Genomic DNA, 14978 nt, shown 5'->3' on the forward strand with positions numbered 1-14978 from the left:
GTCCATGCTGAACTAGCAACAAGTTCAGGCTGCTGCCACGCAGCAAACTCATTCTGATCACTTTTAATAAGAGGGCTGTTCCTCTGATACCACACATTTACAGCTTTTTAATCACATACTATGATACATTCTGAAGCCAAACTGGTGATAGCTCAACAACTTGTGTTTTTAATCAACTTATCAAGTCTCCCCGTGACCCTGAAAAAGGAAGAAGTGGGTCAGAAAATGGATGGATTATCAAGTCTATGAACAAAGCCTTTTTCTCTAATGTTTGAAAGCTGATGAAGCAATGATACTGGTCTGTAGTTAGAGCTGCTTATATTAACACTGTAATACATGGAACACTTTCACTGTTTGTTATTTATTACAAATAAACCACTTTGGAATGATTTATTGGAGACATATTTGACTTATTTTACTATATATTCTATATTAATTCATGAAAAGTTCATTTTAAAGCAATATGTTGACATTTCATGATGTATTTTTTTTTAACAATGTGAACTATTTATTTCTAATCTACAGAATGAATGAACAATGAAGATGAAGTTTTATTGACTCGACTTTTTTGGAATTAATCTACTTTTCTTGGCTCAACAATCTCCTTAGTGAGGTCGTATCCAACATTCACCAAATACCTGTTAAATTCAGGATTAATATCTGTTATTCTTTCACTACATCATTACTCTTTATTAAATTATTTGCTGATTTTTTTAAACGATTTAATTTACAACAGTCCATGTTTTTTTTAGTGATACTCATATACTGCTACAATTTTTCATGTTAATATACAGTATACAGTTGTCATAATGTTTACTCATTGTTTTTTATATTATTTATGCTTATCTTCTGCTTCTTTAGGTTTATAAAGCTTTTATTCAGGACATTTATCTTAGTGCATACAGTCTCTAAGGCCTCAGTAATCCAAGGCTTGTTCTAAAGCTTCTGCTTCCTGCTCTTTGTTTAAAGGACAGTTTTTCTCATGTAGCATCACTAATGTGGACATAAAGACATCATAGACATTGTTTGGATGATCACATTGATAGATCTAAGCCCAGCTCTGGTTTGTAACTGGAAGCTGTTCACTGATATCACTTCTAAATAATCCTCCATCTACTTTCCAATCAGCTGAATGTGTCCAAATGTTAATGATGGATGTGTCAGTGTCTAATGTGACTCTGCTTGGCTTTAGAATGACTAAGAACAGGCCACAGCTGTACATTGGATGTAGAACATCACAAGTCTTTATGTGTCTGTTTGGATTCATAATATTAATAATGAAGTCACTCCAAACACTTTGTATTTTATTGAATCATCAGAGTTATGAAACATGTCAGCTAATGTGTTCTTCAGTGTGTCAATGCACCACCCTGGTGTTCTGTATATACAACTTTATATTATATTCATTTACACACTTAGACATGTGATTAACCTGGACACACCTCCACTCTGAGTCCACATACAGGGAGACTCCGCCCCCTTTTAATCAGTGCTGTTCATTGGGAATAATTCATATCCTTCTAGAACCAAAACAGGAACTCTTTCACTGTCTCAGATGTTGATACACTACATTTAAATAAAAAGCCTTATTAATGTAGAAACAATCTCAAACTAAAGAATTCTGCACTTGTTTGACTCATTTTATCAGAATTTGTCAGAAAGACATCATGACTGGATGTGAAAGCAGCGGTTACTCTAAAAGTCTATTTTTAAACTCCTTCAGCTTCACTAAACACTCAGTTTCCAGAGGAACCTTCACTTCCTGTTCTTAGATCCATCCAGTGGATGTTCTTCTCATGGGAACCATGTGTGTTTGATGGAGGATGATGTGCTATCCAATGAAAAGCTCTCCCTCTCTCTGACATGTTTCTCTGTTCAAAGAAATCCAGCACAGACAATAACACATCTTTATTTAAAGGAACAAAGCTTCACTGGACATTTGATATCATTACATTTACATTGATTCAAACTTTATGTCAGAAGGAAGATTTAAGAAGAACTTTAGGATTTCTCATGGTTACATAGAACATTGTAAGTTCTAAAGAAAGGCTGGACAGGCTAAAGAACAGATTAAAGAACATTTCAGAGTTAGAATAAATCTATGAGCTGTAATCACAGAGTTGATAGAAATGTAAATATGGTGATAAAATGGGAGTGTTTGGACACTTTGGGCTCCCCTTCCCCTGATATTCATTCAGCACACTGCATGATCCATTCACAGGCTTTAGGCAGGGTTTCCCTGTCAGGAACCATTTCATCACATTCACTTCAACTGTAGAAAAACATACTTTATATAAAACACATCACATCTAAAATCAAGAAAATACTATTATGTGATGTATTAGATACTCATTTAAAACTCATTACAAATATGAATCTTTTATAAACACAGAGAAAAGAAACAGATTCAAAGGTACATGATGAAGATGGTCTGTATTAACACAGCATGTATATTCATCTAGAAGTTAGGATCTGATTATTACATCTATTAGAATGTCTATAGTTTTATAGACTAATGATTATTATGTACAATATACAAACACATGATGGATATCAAAGACTGTCTTTCATATAAAATACGTGTTAAACTTAAGGCCCGGGGGCCAAATCCTGCCCTGTAGAGCATCTAATTCAGCCTGCAGGAGAAAGTAAAAATGACAGTTAATTTCTACAATTATTCATGTTTTCTCTAATTCAGTTGTAGATATCTCAGCCTCTCTCAAAACAAATAATTTTAAGTGAACTCCACAATATTAGCAGAGCTCATAGTTTTCCCACGCTGACATCACATGATGGAGTTATTTTTAAACTGAAATTGTTGCAGGAACTCTCAGTTTTCGAAAGTTATGCAATTTTTCCAAAATTAATTCATAACATTTGAGAAAATTAAAGCAAAGTCACTCATAAACTAAGGCTGGTTTTCCTATAATCTGCAGCCCTTTGGACCCTAAACTGGTCCATATTTGAACCATCAACTAAAATGAGTTTGACAGCCCTGATATAGAATCTGTCATTAGTGTATAATAATAATAATAATAATAATAATAATAATAATAATAATAATAATAATAATAATAATAATAGAATCATTCTTCATATACATCATGTATGAATACAGAAGCTATAGAATGTATATCCTGTATAGAAAGTGAACAAAGGGAAACTTCTTCCTGCTTCCTTTCCAACTGATCATTGTATTGATCTTTTCTTTAAGACCACACCTTCAAAGATCAACAACTTCCTGAACTGTTGGTGTCCATTTTCCAGCTGACAGCAGGTTTATGTTGGAATCCTGTGCAAATGCCAAAATACTATATAAAAATGTGTAAATACAGCTACTTCTTCTGTAATGATAATAGATAAAACAAAAAAAACAACACCTTGCTCAGTGCAGGGCACATTTATTTACACTTGTCATAATGGAAACATTATTGCACTCTTCCAGGGATGTAACCCGTATAATGTCCCAGTAGATCTGGAAAGCAATCTCTGATTCTCCACACAACGCAACTAGGAATAACAACTCTATTGCCTCGTCCCAGTGCCCCATATTGCCACATAACATATTGATGGTAGGCTGCATGGCGTAATTGTTTGCTGCTCTCCCCTCGTTTGGGCAGATCATCCAAGCCCCGGACATCATTCCAATTTCGGCTGGCAAGTCGCAGGTGGCCCTCCTGTAGTATGTAGGCTGCCATGTGAGGCAATATGGAAATACAAGCTTCTGGCTGTTGCCCACAGCACTTGCATTCTACATCTGTGGGCATATCCCTGCAGTTGTTGCACACACACCAGCTCAGCTGATTTGACACTTGAGTGCCAGGTGCTGGTGCATTTGCTGATGTGATGTGTAGCAGGTCAAACATCATGCATGGTTCACGTGACAAGCAGCGCTGCAGCAGTTGACGACATTCCTCTGAGTTTAGTGTTTGAATTCTGGCCTGTAAAGCATAACATTTTCAAGATATTTAGGAATGTTTCATTGAATATAGCTTTACTGTTCTCTAAGAGGAATCTAGTGTCCACACTAAGTAGCGTGCCAGTTTATTACATGTGATGTTGATTGCAGAACCTATATTTGCTATACCTGCTCATCTGCAATTCATAGGCCCTGCAGAATCTGAGCACGACTTGCATTATCTTGATCGAGGATTATTGTTCCCCGTCCTCTGGTTCCCCGTCCTCTGCCTCTGAGACGTTGGCCTCTATTTGTGGCAATCCTCCTTTGACTTCGGCCACGTCTCCTCTGACTCCACGATGTACTTGGCTCCGGACTGTAATCAGGGTCAGAGGCATAAAACCTCTCACCTTCTGAACTGTAAAAGAGAAATAAGAAATTATATCAAACATTTAGGCTTTTCGTCAATGATTATAACTGAACAAAAAATGTATCTGTAATTGCTGTAGACATGACATTATTTTTCCCAGCTCTATTACATCTATTGAATTAAAAAAAAACAATATTAGATTAGATATGCTTTATTTTATTTCGGGCAGGGAAATTACAATTCCAGTTGTAATACAGAAAGAAAAGAAAAGCAGCACTCGGGTGAAATAATATATAAATACAGAATATTAAATATAAAAAAGAAACCAGAATGTACAGAAATAAATAATAATAAAAAAGGTTTCTACAGACTACAGCTATACTCCTCTCTCTGTCTGTTATATTATCCCTGACTGGTAATTAGGCAAAAAGTGGCACTAAAAAGAAACAATAAGAAATGAAAACAACACTAAAAATAATAATTATAAACACGCAGAAAAGTAAGATGTTGTAAGGGAAACTGAATAACAAGGTGAAAATGAATAAGGTGCCAAATAAATGAAAATAATGATTATAATAAAATAAATGAGGTAAAAGATGTATTACTTATGTTCTAGGACAGTGGCAGACCAGCTGATCGATACTCTGAGTAGTGGTAAAGAAAAACTCATTATAATAAACCTTTGTTTTCAGGAGGACTACAACTTGGGGACGAATGTCGCCCTCCTTCTAAACGCTTTACTACCGGGTAACCTAATGCTAACATGCTAGCTTGGCCGCCACCGTTGTTAGTAAATTAGTCACTTTTTTAACATATAAAATGATAAAGTATATCTTACCGCTGAATGCGACATCATACGCTTGGCTGAGGTCTGCTTCTGCGTGCGCGTTCATGTGAGTGAGGGGGGGTGGCTTCAGAGGAAGCACAGGGGGGAGGGGGAGTCGGAAGGCGGAGCTGTCGGAGCATGCTACATCAAAATCAAGCTAGGTTTAGAAAGTTACCGACCCTACCTTTAAGTTTTAACTCGACACAAACTTCCTCTTCTTCCCTCACAACTGGGATTCTGATGAGGAAACAGCTTATTGTCACTGGTTTGTAGACTTTTTGTAGCCAAACATAGGTTTTTACCTCCATCTAAAGAGACAGGCTGTTAGCAGAGGGAGGCTGACATCTAGTGGCCACAGAGGAGACTGCACACACCACAGCAGCCTGGAACCAGCATCAAAAGCAGGAGTTCTCAACCTTGGGGCAAGGACCCTGTTTTTTGCTCATACGTTCCCTTTTTCTGCAACTAAACCAAACTTGCTATATTTTAACATGCTTTCATCCCTTTTTCTTGCCATATTTTTACTATATTACCCCCATTTCTGACACTTCCAATCTTATTTCAATGCCTTTTCTGCACACGTGTTTCCACTTTTACACTTATAAACCCTTTCCACCACTTTTCCACCTAATGTCACAAATGTTGACCCATTATTGTCACTTTTAACCTATTTTCATCATATTCCATGCTCAATTTTTTTTTGCCAATTTAACCACATTCACCATTTGTCATTCCCATTATTAGCCAGTTCCAACTAATTGTTCCAATATTGACAGTTTTAACCATTTTTAGCACTTTATGTCAGTTTTTGCCCGCTCTAGTTTGCTACTTTAAACCCATTTCTGTGGGGTCGCGGCCTGAAACGGTTGAAAACCACTGATCTAAAGAACAAGTCACCAACCTTTGTGAAACATGGAGCTACTTTAAAACTAGTGAATAATCCAAAGGGCTACCAGTGAGATAAAGACTTCTTAAACACCAAAACTTCACGGTTTCTCTTTAATTAAAGGGTAAGATAATAAGGAAGAGTCGTAGTGACTTAAAAATTACATTTTAAAGTTTGAACATTCAACACTTTATTCTTCTTAATTCATGCAAATGTTTCATTTTCACCACATTTTTTTTGTAAATTCTTTATTTTTCTGTATTTTTGTTTAAACAATTACACAAAGTTTACAAAGGGTGGCATACAGCACACTTTGACAGATACAATAATAAAGTGTATAGATGCCTGTGATCTTTACAAGTGCTTTTTTCTTGAAATAAAACTCAAAGAGAAATAAAAAAAAAACAAACAAAAAAAAACAGTTAAATTCAATTAAAATTAAGTAAACCTGGATAAACAGAGAATACTTCTTCGACGTTCAATCACCCTCTTTTACATGTAGGTTTCAAAAGTAATATGACAAAAAACAAAAGAAAAAGAAAAGTGTACATAGTTTTATATATCAACATTTATACCCACATACAACACTTAAAAATAAAATGTACCAGTTACACTCAACACAATTACAAATTAAACTTAGATGGACTTACAAAAACTCCTTAGATAACCTGAGCATCTTATTTTTATTACATTTCATAGAAAAAAATCATCATGTTCCTATTTTACTAACCACTAACACATTTTAACTGATCATAAAACATGTAACATGTTTGTACAATGAATCATTTTGTAAAATATTTTTTAAATCCGCTTTTATTTCATCACAATCCAAACACCAAATGTGAAACTTCTTTAATAAAATGTTTCCTCCCACTGTTGAGAAACATACATGTTAGGTTGGATGGAGTGCGTAACCAACCTGGAGAAGTGAATGGTTGCAGAGAACCATTGAATCTATTGTTGGTGAGACTTCATCATGACACTGATCATTCACTTTGATTGACAGGACAGATGATCAGAGGTGCTGAGTTTTTACCACCATGGTTTAAACTGGGACTAAAGTATGGGTGTAGTTTATGAGTGAAGCAGCAGTGAGTGAAGGAGTAGATCAGAGCTGCAGCATCTACATCATAAAAGGAGACCACACCCTCCTCATAGTCCACAAACACACCCACCTTCTCAGGAACACACTTCAGATGAAGAATGACTAAAGGATCTTCACATGCTGCATACACATTTCCATCTCTGAGGATCACAGTCCATAAACCATTCTTAGGAGTCGCAGTGATGTCTCCCTTCCTGTTGATGGATTCTTTAACCACTCCTAAATCCCACTCAGTTTTTCCTTTAACCTGAACCTCAAAGTAAAATCTGCCTGAACTGAAACTCTGTTTCCCTAAAACACAGACACAAGGAGAAAATCTCTCTTTGTTGTGTGGAAGTTTCTTCTTCACATCACTGAAGTAAACTTGTTTTCCATCATCAGACAGGACGAGGTTAAGATGAGCTGTAAGAGGATCAAGAGTCACATCTACTGCAAACTGCTGCAGCCTCTTCATCTCTAACATCTTCATCTTCATCATCTCGTCACTGAGTGTGTCCTGCAGCTGAGCCACAGCTCTCAGCACAGTTCCTTCATGTGATGATGGATGGACCATGACCTCTGTCCAGTCCTTGGTGGCTGGAGGAGCTTTCAGGGAGCAGAAGTGTTGGAGGAGGTGGTCTTCAGAGAGCTGCTCCACCTCAGAGCTTCTCTTCATCAGCTCAAAGATTTCCTCCTCCAGCTCTTTGATCAAACCTTCAGCCTCTCTCTCTTCTGCTTCCTGTTGCTCCTCCATTGTCTTCATCAGCTCCTTCAGGCCTCTCTCAACAAGCTCCATCAAAGCAGTGAACATCTCCACACCTTCAGCTTTTACTCTGTCTGCTGCTTCCTTCCTGATCCTCACTGACTCTCTGATCTCCTCCAGCTTCTCTCGTCTCTTTTGGATCATCTGCTGAAGATGCACTTTCTTTTCTTCAAACAGATATTCTCCCAGAGGGACTAACTGGTGACTCCTGTGCTCCAAAACAGAACACATCAAGCAGACACGTGTCTGATCACTCTGACAGAACATCTCCAGAGGTTTGCTGTGCTTTGTACACATCATGGATTTCAGGTTGTCCACAGGCTCCATCAGCTGATGTCTTCCCAGGCCTGATGCTGTCAGATGAGGCTCCAGGTGAGTCTCACAGTAGGAGATCACACAGTCCAGGCAGGACTTCAGGGCCTTCACTTTGGTTCCAGTGCAGACGTCACAGGGAACTTCTCCTGGTGCTGCTGCTTTCTTCTCAGATTCACGTCTGAACTGAGAAACCATCTCACGCATCATAATATTGACCTTCAGCTGAGGTTTAGTGCTGAACACCTGATTACACACGGGACACCTGCTGGTGGTACTGGTGTCCCAGTGTGTGCTGATGCATGTTTTGCAGAAGTTGTGTCCACATGATGTGGTGACTGGATCAGTGAGCACCTCCAGACAGATGGAGCACAGGAAGTGATGTTCAGACGTCCCACTGCAGGCAGGAGACATGTCCACAAACTGAGGGACAGAGACAAGCAGCACATTAACAGGACACTCTCATTGTTGTGGAACGTTCCTTTACTAATGTTTCTGAGTCCATCTCACTGAGATCACCTCTAGTATTTAGCACTGATTCAGTCATCCTGTAGTAATGTGGACAGTCGGCTGTGCCTCAGCAGCTGAATGTAAAAGTGCAATAGTTTAAATGTTTAAGGTTCAGATAAGTTCTAAGGTTTTCTCATATTAACACTGGAATTTTTCTAAATTATAGGTTAGATTTTTTGCGTACTTTATTTTAATGTACAATCTCGTTATCTTTAAAATAACCAATATATTGTGTAATAACAGACTGAAGTTTAACACAGCACAAACCTTTAAAGTCTGCATGGACCACACACTACATTTAACAGTGATTTTGTTTGGGAAAACAAATTAAACTAATTATCTGCCTCAAATGTAACTTATAAATACACGTCATTTCTGTGCAACTTGTGATTGAAATTCACAAGTTGTGATTAATCGTGATTATTTAGTCAGATTTGCAATTGATTGGTTATTTTTTTAATCCTTTGACAGCTAATTTATATTAAAAAAAAAATCGTTCCCCATGAGCAGTAGAGACCTTTCTTAGATGATCTCACACATCACATGAATTTTAGTGGTGGGTGGTAGATGATGGAAACCAATGGCAAACTTTTTTTCAAAATGAACATTACATTTATATCAAACCTCATTTGGACTTGATAAAATGAAAGTTAAAGATATGGAAAACATCACGTCACCAATTCTAAACTTTAGTTCAAGTTATCTTCAGTGTTCCTCAAATAAAGATATCTATGTAGTTGTAGATATCTGAGAAGATGTTTGGACTTGGCAGAAGTAGAAAGTTGTTATTCTGTTTGTTTTATTCATTTTTATATTAACTAGTCACATTTCCTGAGATGCAATTGCCGTTTGCTAAAAAGCAAAAGTGTTGATTATCTAAAAAAGGAAACAAATGGTTCATTCATTCCTAAGTCAAATATGTTAGTTTCTCATGTATAAATATAATTTCTCTTTAACTAAAAAAATATGTTAATCTATAGAATTTTCAGTAGAATACTGGATTACAAAAATATTCAATAGCTACAGCCTTGAAACATATTGTAGACAATTATATATAACATGTTTGACGTGAATCCCTGTTTTAAATGTTAACAAAATGAGCTAAATGCTAAAAACAGCTAGAAAATTGTCACTTACCTTTGACATTAGACGTCCTATAATTAAGCCCTTCAATGTTTAAAGGTGTTCCCATAAAAAGCAGCAGAGCAGCAATCCGTCACTTCCTTTCAGCAGCTCAATTCCAATGTTTCCTCAATTTACAATTTATATCTTGTGTAGGAAGATGAGATGAGTTATTATTAATGGGTTATATAACTAAGAATATTAATTATGATTATTAATATTACTTCAAATTTGCGGGGTGCCACTCCTTTTAACAGGAGAAATATGTCTAAGTTTTTAGACTAAACTCATCAATGTGAAACCAGGGAAAAGTGAATTCTACCAGACATCTACACCATCATCACAGCTTTAATGAATCAGAGGAATCAAATATTATGTTTAACCTTTTATTCAAAAGTCAACAATTAACACAGTCAAATATCAATTGAAATGGGATAATTAAATCATGATAAAATGCATTTCTAGGCTAATAAAAGTGAGGATTATATGTAATAAAGTGAAATCACTAATCTAGGAGGATGCTAGTCTACTAAATATTGAATAAAAATGTAGGATACATATTCAATAATAAAATCATAAAATCAAAGAATAAAATAAAGAGAGCTCATAACAGAGAGAGGAGGACGGACAAGGGGGAGACGAACAAACATGAATGAGATGTACTGTGTGTGCAGCATGTTGTTAATGCGTGTAAGTTTGTAGTTATGGAAATATGTATGTGGTCTATTGTAGATGAAGTTGCTGATGAAAGTTCATTCTGGTACCTTGGAGGTGAGGTCAGGCTGGACCTGGAGGTGCTGTTGAAGCAATGTAGCAGGACGTGCCACCGTTGGTTCTGTTTCGGTTCCACAGAATTTAGCCCCTTCAGCCGATCCGGGCGGTTAGGCCTTCGCAGCTGGCTTCGATAATGGCTCTTGGCTAACCACAATGGGTCGCGGGCCGGGCTTCCTTTCGGCTGTTACGCACGTCCCTCGGTGCCGGATTCGTCCGAACCGAGCAGCTGTTGTCTCAAAAATCTAACTGTTTCTACTATGAAATAAATGAAAGCTGGAACATGAGGGAACGCGGGTGAGCATGAACGCCCGCGTCCAAAACTGTTGTTTCTGGTCGCGCTTCTTTTTTTAAAGGGCGTTTGGCGACGCCCTTTGGAGGAGGCGTCTTCGTTGATTATTCTGTGATCATGTCGGTGATTGGTCACTGTCACTGCTTTCAGCTTGTGGGTGTGTCTTGGGTGTGTGTAAGTGTAAGACAGAGACAGACAACAAGGGATGATTCTAAACATAAAAGAATGCCTAATAATTAATTCCACATATTTCAAAACATCTTTTCAACATCATATCCTGAAATATCATGTATTACGAAAGAGTTTGATACCAAACATGACTGGAAAATAGCCTCGAATCACTTTAGGAACTAATTAATGCATTTTGCTTGTAATTATTCATAAACACAAATGTCAAAAATCATGTTATGCCTCCTCTTAACTATATGATCGCAGTAAATACCTCAAACTAACTTTTGTGATGTTTTCTGGTATTTTTAAGCACTTTTAAATGATAAACACTTTAAAATAGCATTCTGTTGTTGTTAAATTATTTGAAACGAGTGTGATCGAACAGACAATATTTGCAATTTCAATTTCTGTAGAAATCATTCCAAAAATGTTTTCGTTTGTAACTTTCAAACATAATACAATTTCTTTGTTCTCCTTTCTTCCCGTGGAGATCTCTCAGCTAGGTGCCTGGACAGTGTTCTCCTGTGACGTCTCACCACAGGGGGTCAGAGGGCATTGGGACCGTTCTTTGAACTTATAGCATCCCACAGTATCTGTTTGATAAGGGGGAGAAGAGGGATGTTCTTCTTTTGATCATAAATGTCGCAGGGAGGTAATATAGGGGAAAACTGTCCTTGGATTCTCTGGTCCTTTTGTTTGGCCGGAAGGGGAGTCGTAAAAGAAGGGTTCATACTACGTACTTCAAATAGCTGGTTCAGTCTTAGCGGCTCCGGTATTGAGTTCACAGACCACATAGTGGGGTTAGTCCTGCATCTCAGAGTTACGGGGGCAGTTGTGTTTACACAGTTCGTGATAACACAAAAACAGGCTCCTTGGTTAATTCTTGCTAGCAAAGGGGGAGGTTTTACGCTTGATGTGGTTTGTTTCCTACACTTGGGATAAAATAAAATAATGATCACATGTTAAATGTGTCACATTAAAATTAGTAAATAATTGTTCCTGTTGATTTGAGGCCAGTGAAATATGGGCCTGTCATAATACATAATAATAATAATAATAATAATAATAATATTATGTAGCTTTACGTGCAGTGAGACATTCCGTTATAGTTTCTGATGTAAATATTATATGCCGCTAACACACACACACACACACACACACACACACACACACACACACACACAGTATAAAATGATAGAATTCAGACTAAATGTTAAATGTTAAAATGAACAAATTTAAAATGAGCTTTTATGACAAAGTTGTTCCAAAGATCGTTCAATATCAGCTCATTCACACAAGATTATGACTTAATATGTAAACACATTTAGATTAAAACAAGCAGTATTTACTCACTGGATTCTGGAAAATCACAAAATTAGTCATTAAAGTTGACATTATTATTATTAGAAACTTACTTTGGTCTCAAACGTTGCTCACTGATGACATCTGCTGGTCAACGTTAATCAATATTATTAAAGCTACTTTAGTCGTTTCTGACGGTGCACGGGGAGATTCTGTAGAATGGTGGATATTCTGCAGCTTTCATCTTAGCCTGAGTTGCTATAACAACCTGTCAACATTGAGCTTCTATTTTAGCCTGAGTTGCCATGACAACCTGTCAACATTGAGCTTCCATTTTAGCCTGAGTTGCCAGGACAACCTATCAACATTGATCCTCCATTTTAGCCTGAGTTGCCATGACAACCTGTCAACATTGATCTGTTTGAAGCTGCCTTTTGTGATTAAATGTGTGTCTTATTAACATAGTAAGATCAAATATATTAAATTAAATAATGCAAACACACACATTTTACTCCTCATAGTGGATATATGTATGGACTGTTACATCAGGCATAATTACTACCAATGAGGGAGCGTCTTATACAACAATAGAAAATTAATGAACATTTTACTCACCAGGGGGCGCTGTTGGCCAAAAACTTACATACTCTAATATTTTCCTTTTATTTTTCATTGTCAAAAGAATCCCTTAATAAACTATTCAAAACAATGCAATTTAACTAAAAATAAATCTTGAATGAAATAAATAAAGGAATAATACAAATGAAGAAACCTATTATTTAAATTCTGGTTCTATAGTAAACAATTCAAAACTGCATAATAGTTCTTTTTCTTTTTAAAAGTGCAACTAAAAATGTATTTTGTGCCTTAACAATTGGACTTTTTTACTGTATTTACGTCAGATGTTTGTTTAGACCAGCAGAGGGCGCTGGTAACCCAGTGGTCGGTTGGCATGTAGTTATTCCACCAGTGAAGAAGAGAAGCTATGCTAGCACACAGAGCTAATAGAAAAACGTGACTTTTACAGATATTCACGTAATATTACAGATATTCTTTCGGTGCTAAAGGGGTAAAGAATCATTTATGAGCATGTTTAACAGTAAATGGCGGCCAGATTCCGCCCGTCATGTCCGCTTCTAGAAGGATTAATATAAAGCGCCCTCTGCTGTTTAAAAAAACTGCGATTCAATTTTCAGAGCATCAATGTGAACTGTGGTACCTATGCATCGATTTTTAACTGCCTTACGATTAATCGTTACATCCCAAATGCACATGCATATTTTATTTGTTTATTGGATTCTTCATATTTAAGAACTTATTTTCTATAAATAGTACTAACTTATCCACAGTAATATCACTGATATCTTCATGTCTGTTTGATCCCCATTATTAGTGTTTTACTCTGTACGTCCTCACTGCCTCCCCTGCCCTGTGGTCTTCACTACAGATTAATCGTAAGGTAGTTAAAAATCGATTCATAGGTATCACGGTTCACATCGATACTCTAAAAATTGAATCGCAGTACTTTTTTAAACAGCAGAGGGAGCTATATATTTATCCCTTCTCTCGTCCAGAAGTGTTGGCGGCGGGCAGAATCTGCTACTACTTTCTTTCTGGCCGCCTTCTACTCTTAAACATGTTCATAAATGATTCCTTACCCCTTTAGCACCGAAAGAATATCTGTAATATTACGTGAATATCTGTAAAAGTCACGTTTTTCTATTTGCTCTGTCTGCTAGCATAGCATCTCTTCTTCACCGGTAGAATAACTGCATGCCAACCGACCACTGGGTTACCAGTGCCCTCTGCTGGTCAAAACAAATATCTGATGTCAATACAGTTCAATGACTGTTTTTTTTCAAAGTCCAATTGTTAAGGCACAAAATACATTTCTAGTTGCACTTTTAAAAAAATAAGGAACTATTGTGCAGTTTTTCATTGTTTACTATAGAACTTCATTTGTATTATTCCTTTTTTTATTTCATTCAGGACTTATTTTTAGGCAAACTGCATTTTTTTGAATAGTTTATCAAGGGATTCTTTTGACAATGAAAAATAAAAGGAAAATACTACAGTGTTTTCTAGCTTTTTCTCAAAAAAATTAAAGGAATATTTGTCAGTCATCATTTGTCTACAGTCCCATTTTGTAAAATAAATCATGAGAGAATTGTATCGTGAACCCAGTACCGTGAATCGAATTGTATCAGGAGTTGAGTGAATTGTTACATCCTTATATATTACTGTAACTAATTATTTGTCACAATGAAGACAACAATATATCTCTTAAGGCATAGGGTAGTGTTTGATACATTTATAATGCAAACTACGTTTATTTATTTATTTTTTTAAGTTAATTTTTACCGGATTTACAGCAACAAATTGTGAACTTTGTGATGTTCGTTTCATCATAAAAAGATGATGTCAATGTTAATTTAAAAAGAAAAGAAAAAACATTATAAAAAATATATACAAGCCTCTGTTATGAAGAAATATATCCGGTTCTGGATAAGGTTAAATCGGTATTTAGTGCAGTCGTTCCCAATCTTTTTTGGACAATACTTAAAACATTACCTTTAAAATGTGTGAACAAGTCCGTAACAGGTTCGTTGGTGCAGTCGCTTCTTAAAGATTCTGAGTGTCAATGCTCTTTTTCTTCTGGGTTCTATTCTTC

General features: G+C 36.5%; 1 protein-coding gene across 3 annotated transcripts; it reads right to left on the reverse strand.

The window, feature by feature from the left end:
- Positions 1-6861: 6861 nt before the first annotated feature.
- On the reverse strand, positions 6862-14935 carry LOC114459347 (E3 ubiquitin-protein ligase TRIM21-like). 3 transcript variants are annotated; one of them, XM_028441632.1, is made up of 3 exons: positions 14879-14935; positions 9787-9918; positions 6862-8562 (listed from the first exon to the last, which is right to left on the reverse strand). In XM_028441632.1, exons 2-3 carry the CDS (start codon positions 9793-9795, stop codon positions 6967-6969), a joined length of 1605 nt encoding a protein of 534 aa, XP_028297433.1. In that variant the 5' UTR covers positions 9796-9918; positions 14879-14935; the 3' UTR covers positions 6862-6966. The 3 variants fall into 3 exon arrangements, with proteins under 3 accessions (XP_028297433.1, XP_028297432.1, XP_028297434.1); XM_028441631.1 differs by lacking the exon at positions 14879-14935 and adding an exon at positions 12421-12470; XM_028441633.1 differs by lacking the exons at positions 9787-9918; positions 14879-14935 and adding an exon at positions 12421-12464.
- Between the last annotated feature and the right edge of the window lie 43 nt (positions 14936-14978).

The sequence above is a fragment of the Gouania willdenowi genome, unplaced genomic scaffold (assembly GCF_900634775.1).
Source record: "Gouania willdenowi unplaced genomic scaffold, fGouWil2.1 scaffold_303_arrow_ctg1, whole genome shotgun sequence".
Taxonomy (NCBI): domain Eukaryota; kingdom Metazoa; phylum Chordata; class Actinopteri; order Blenniiformes; family Gobiesocidae; genus Gouania; species Gouania willdenowi.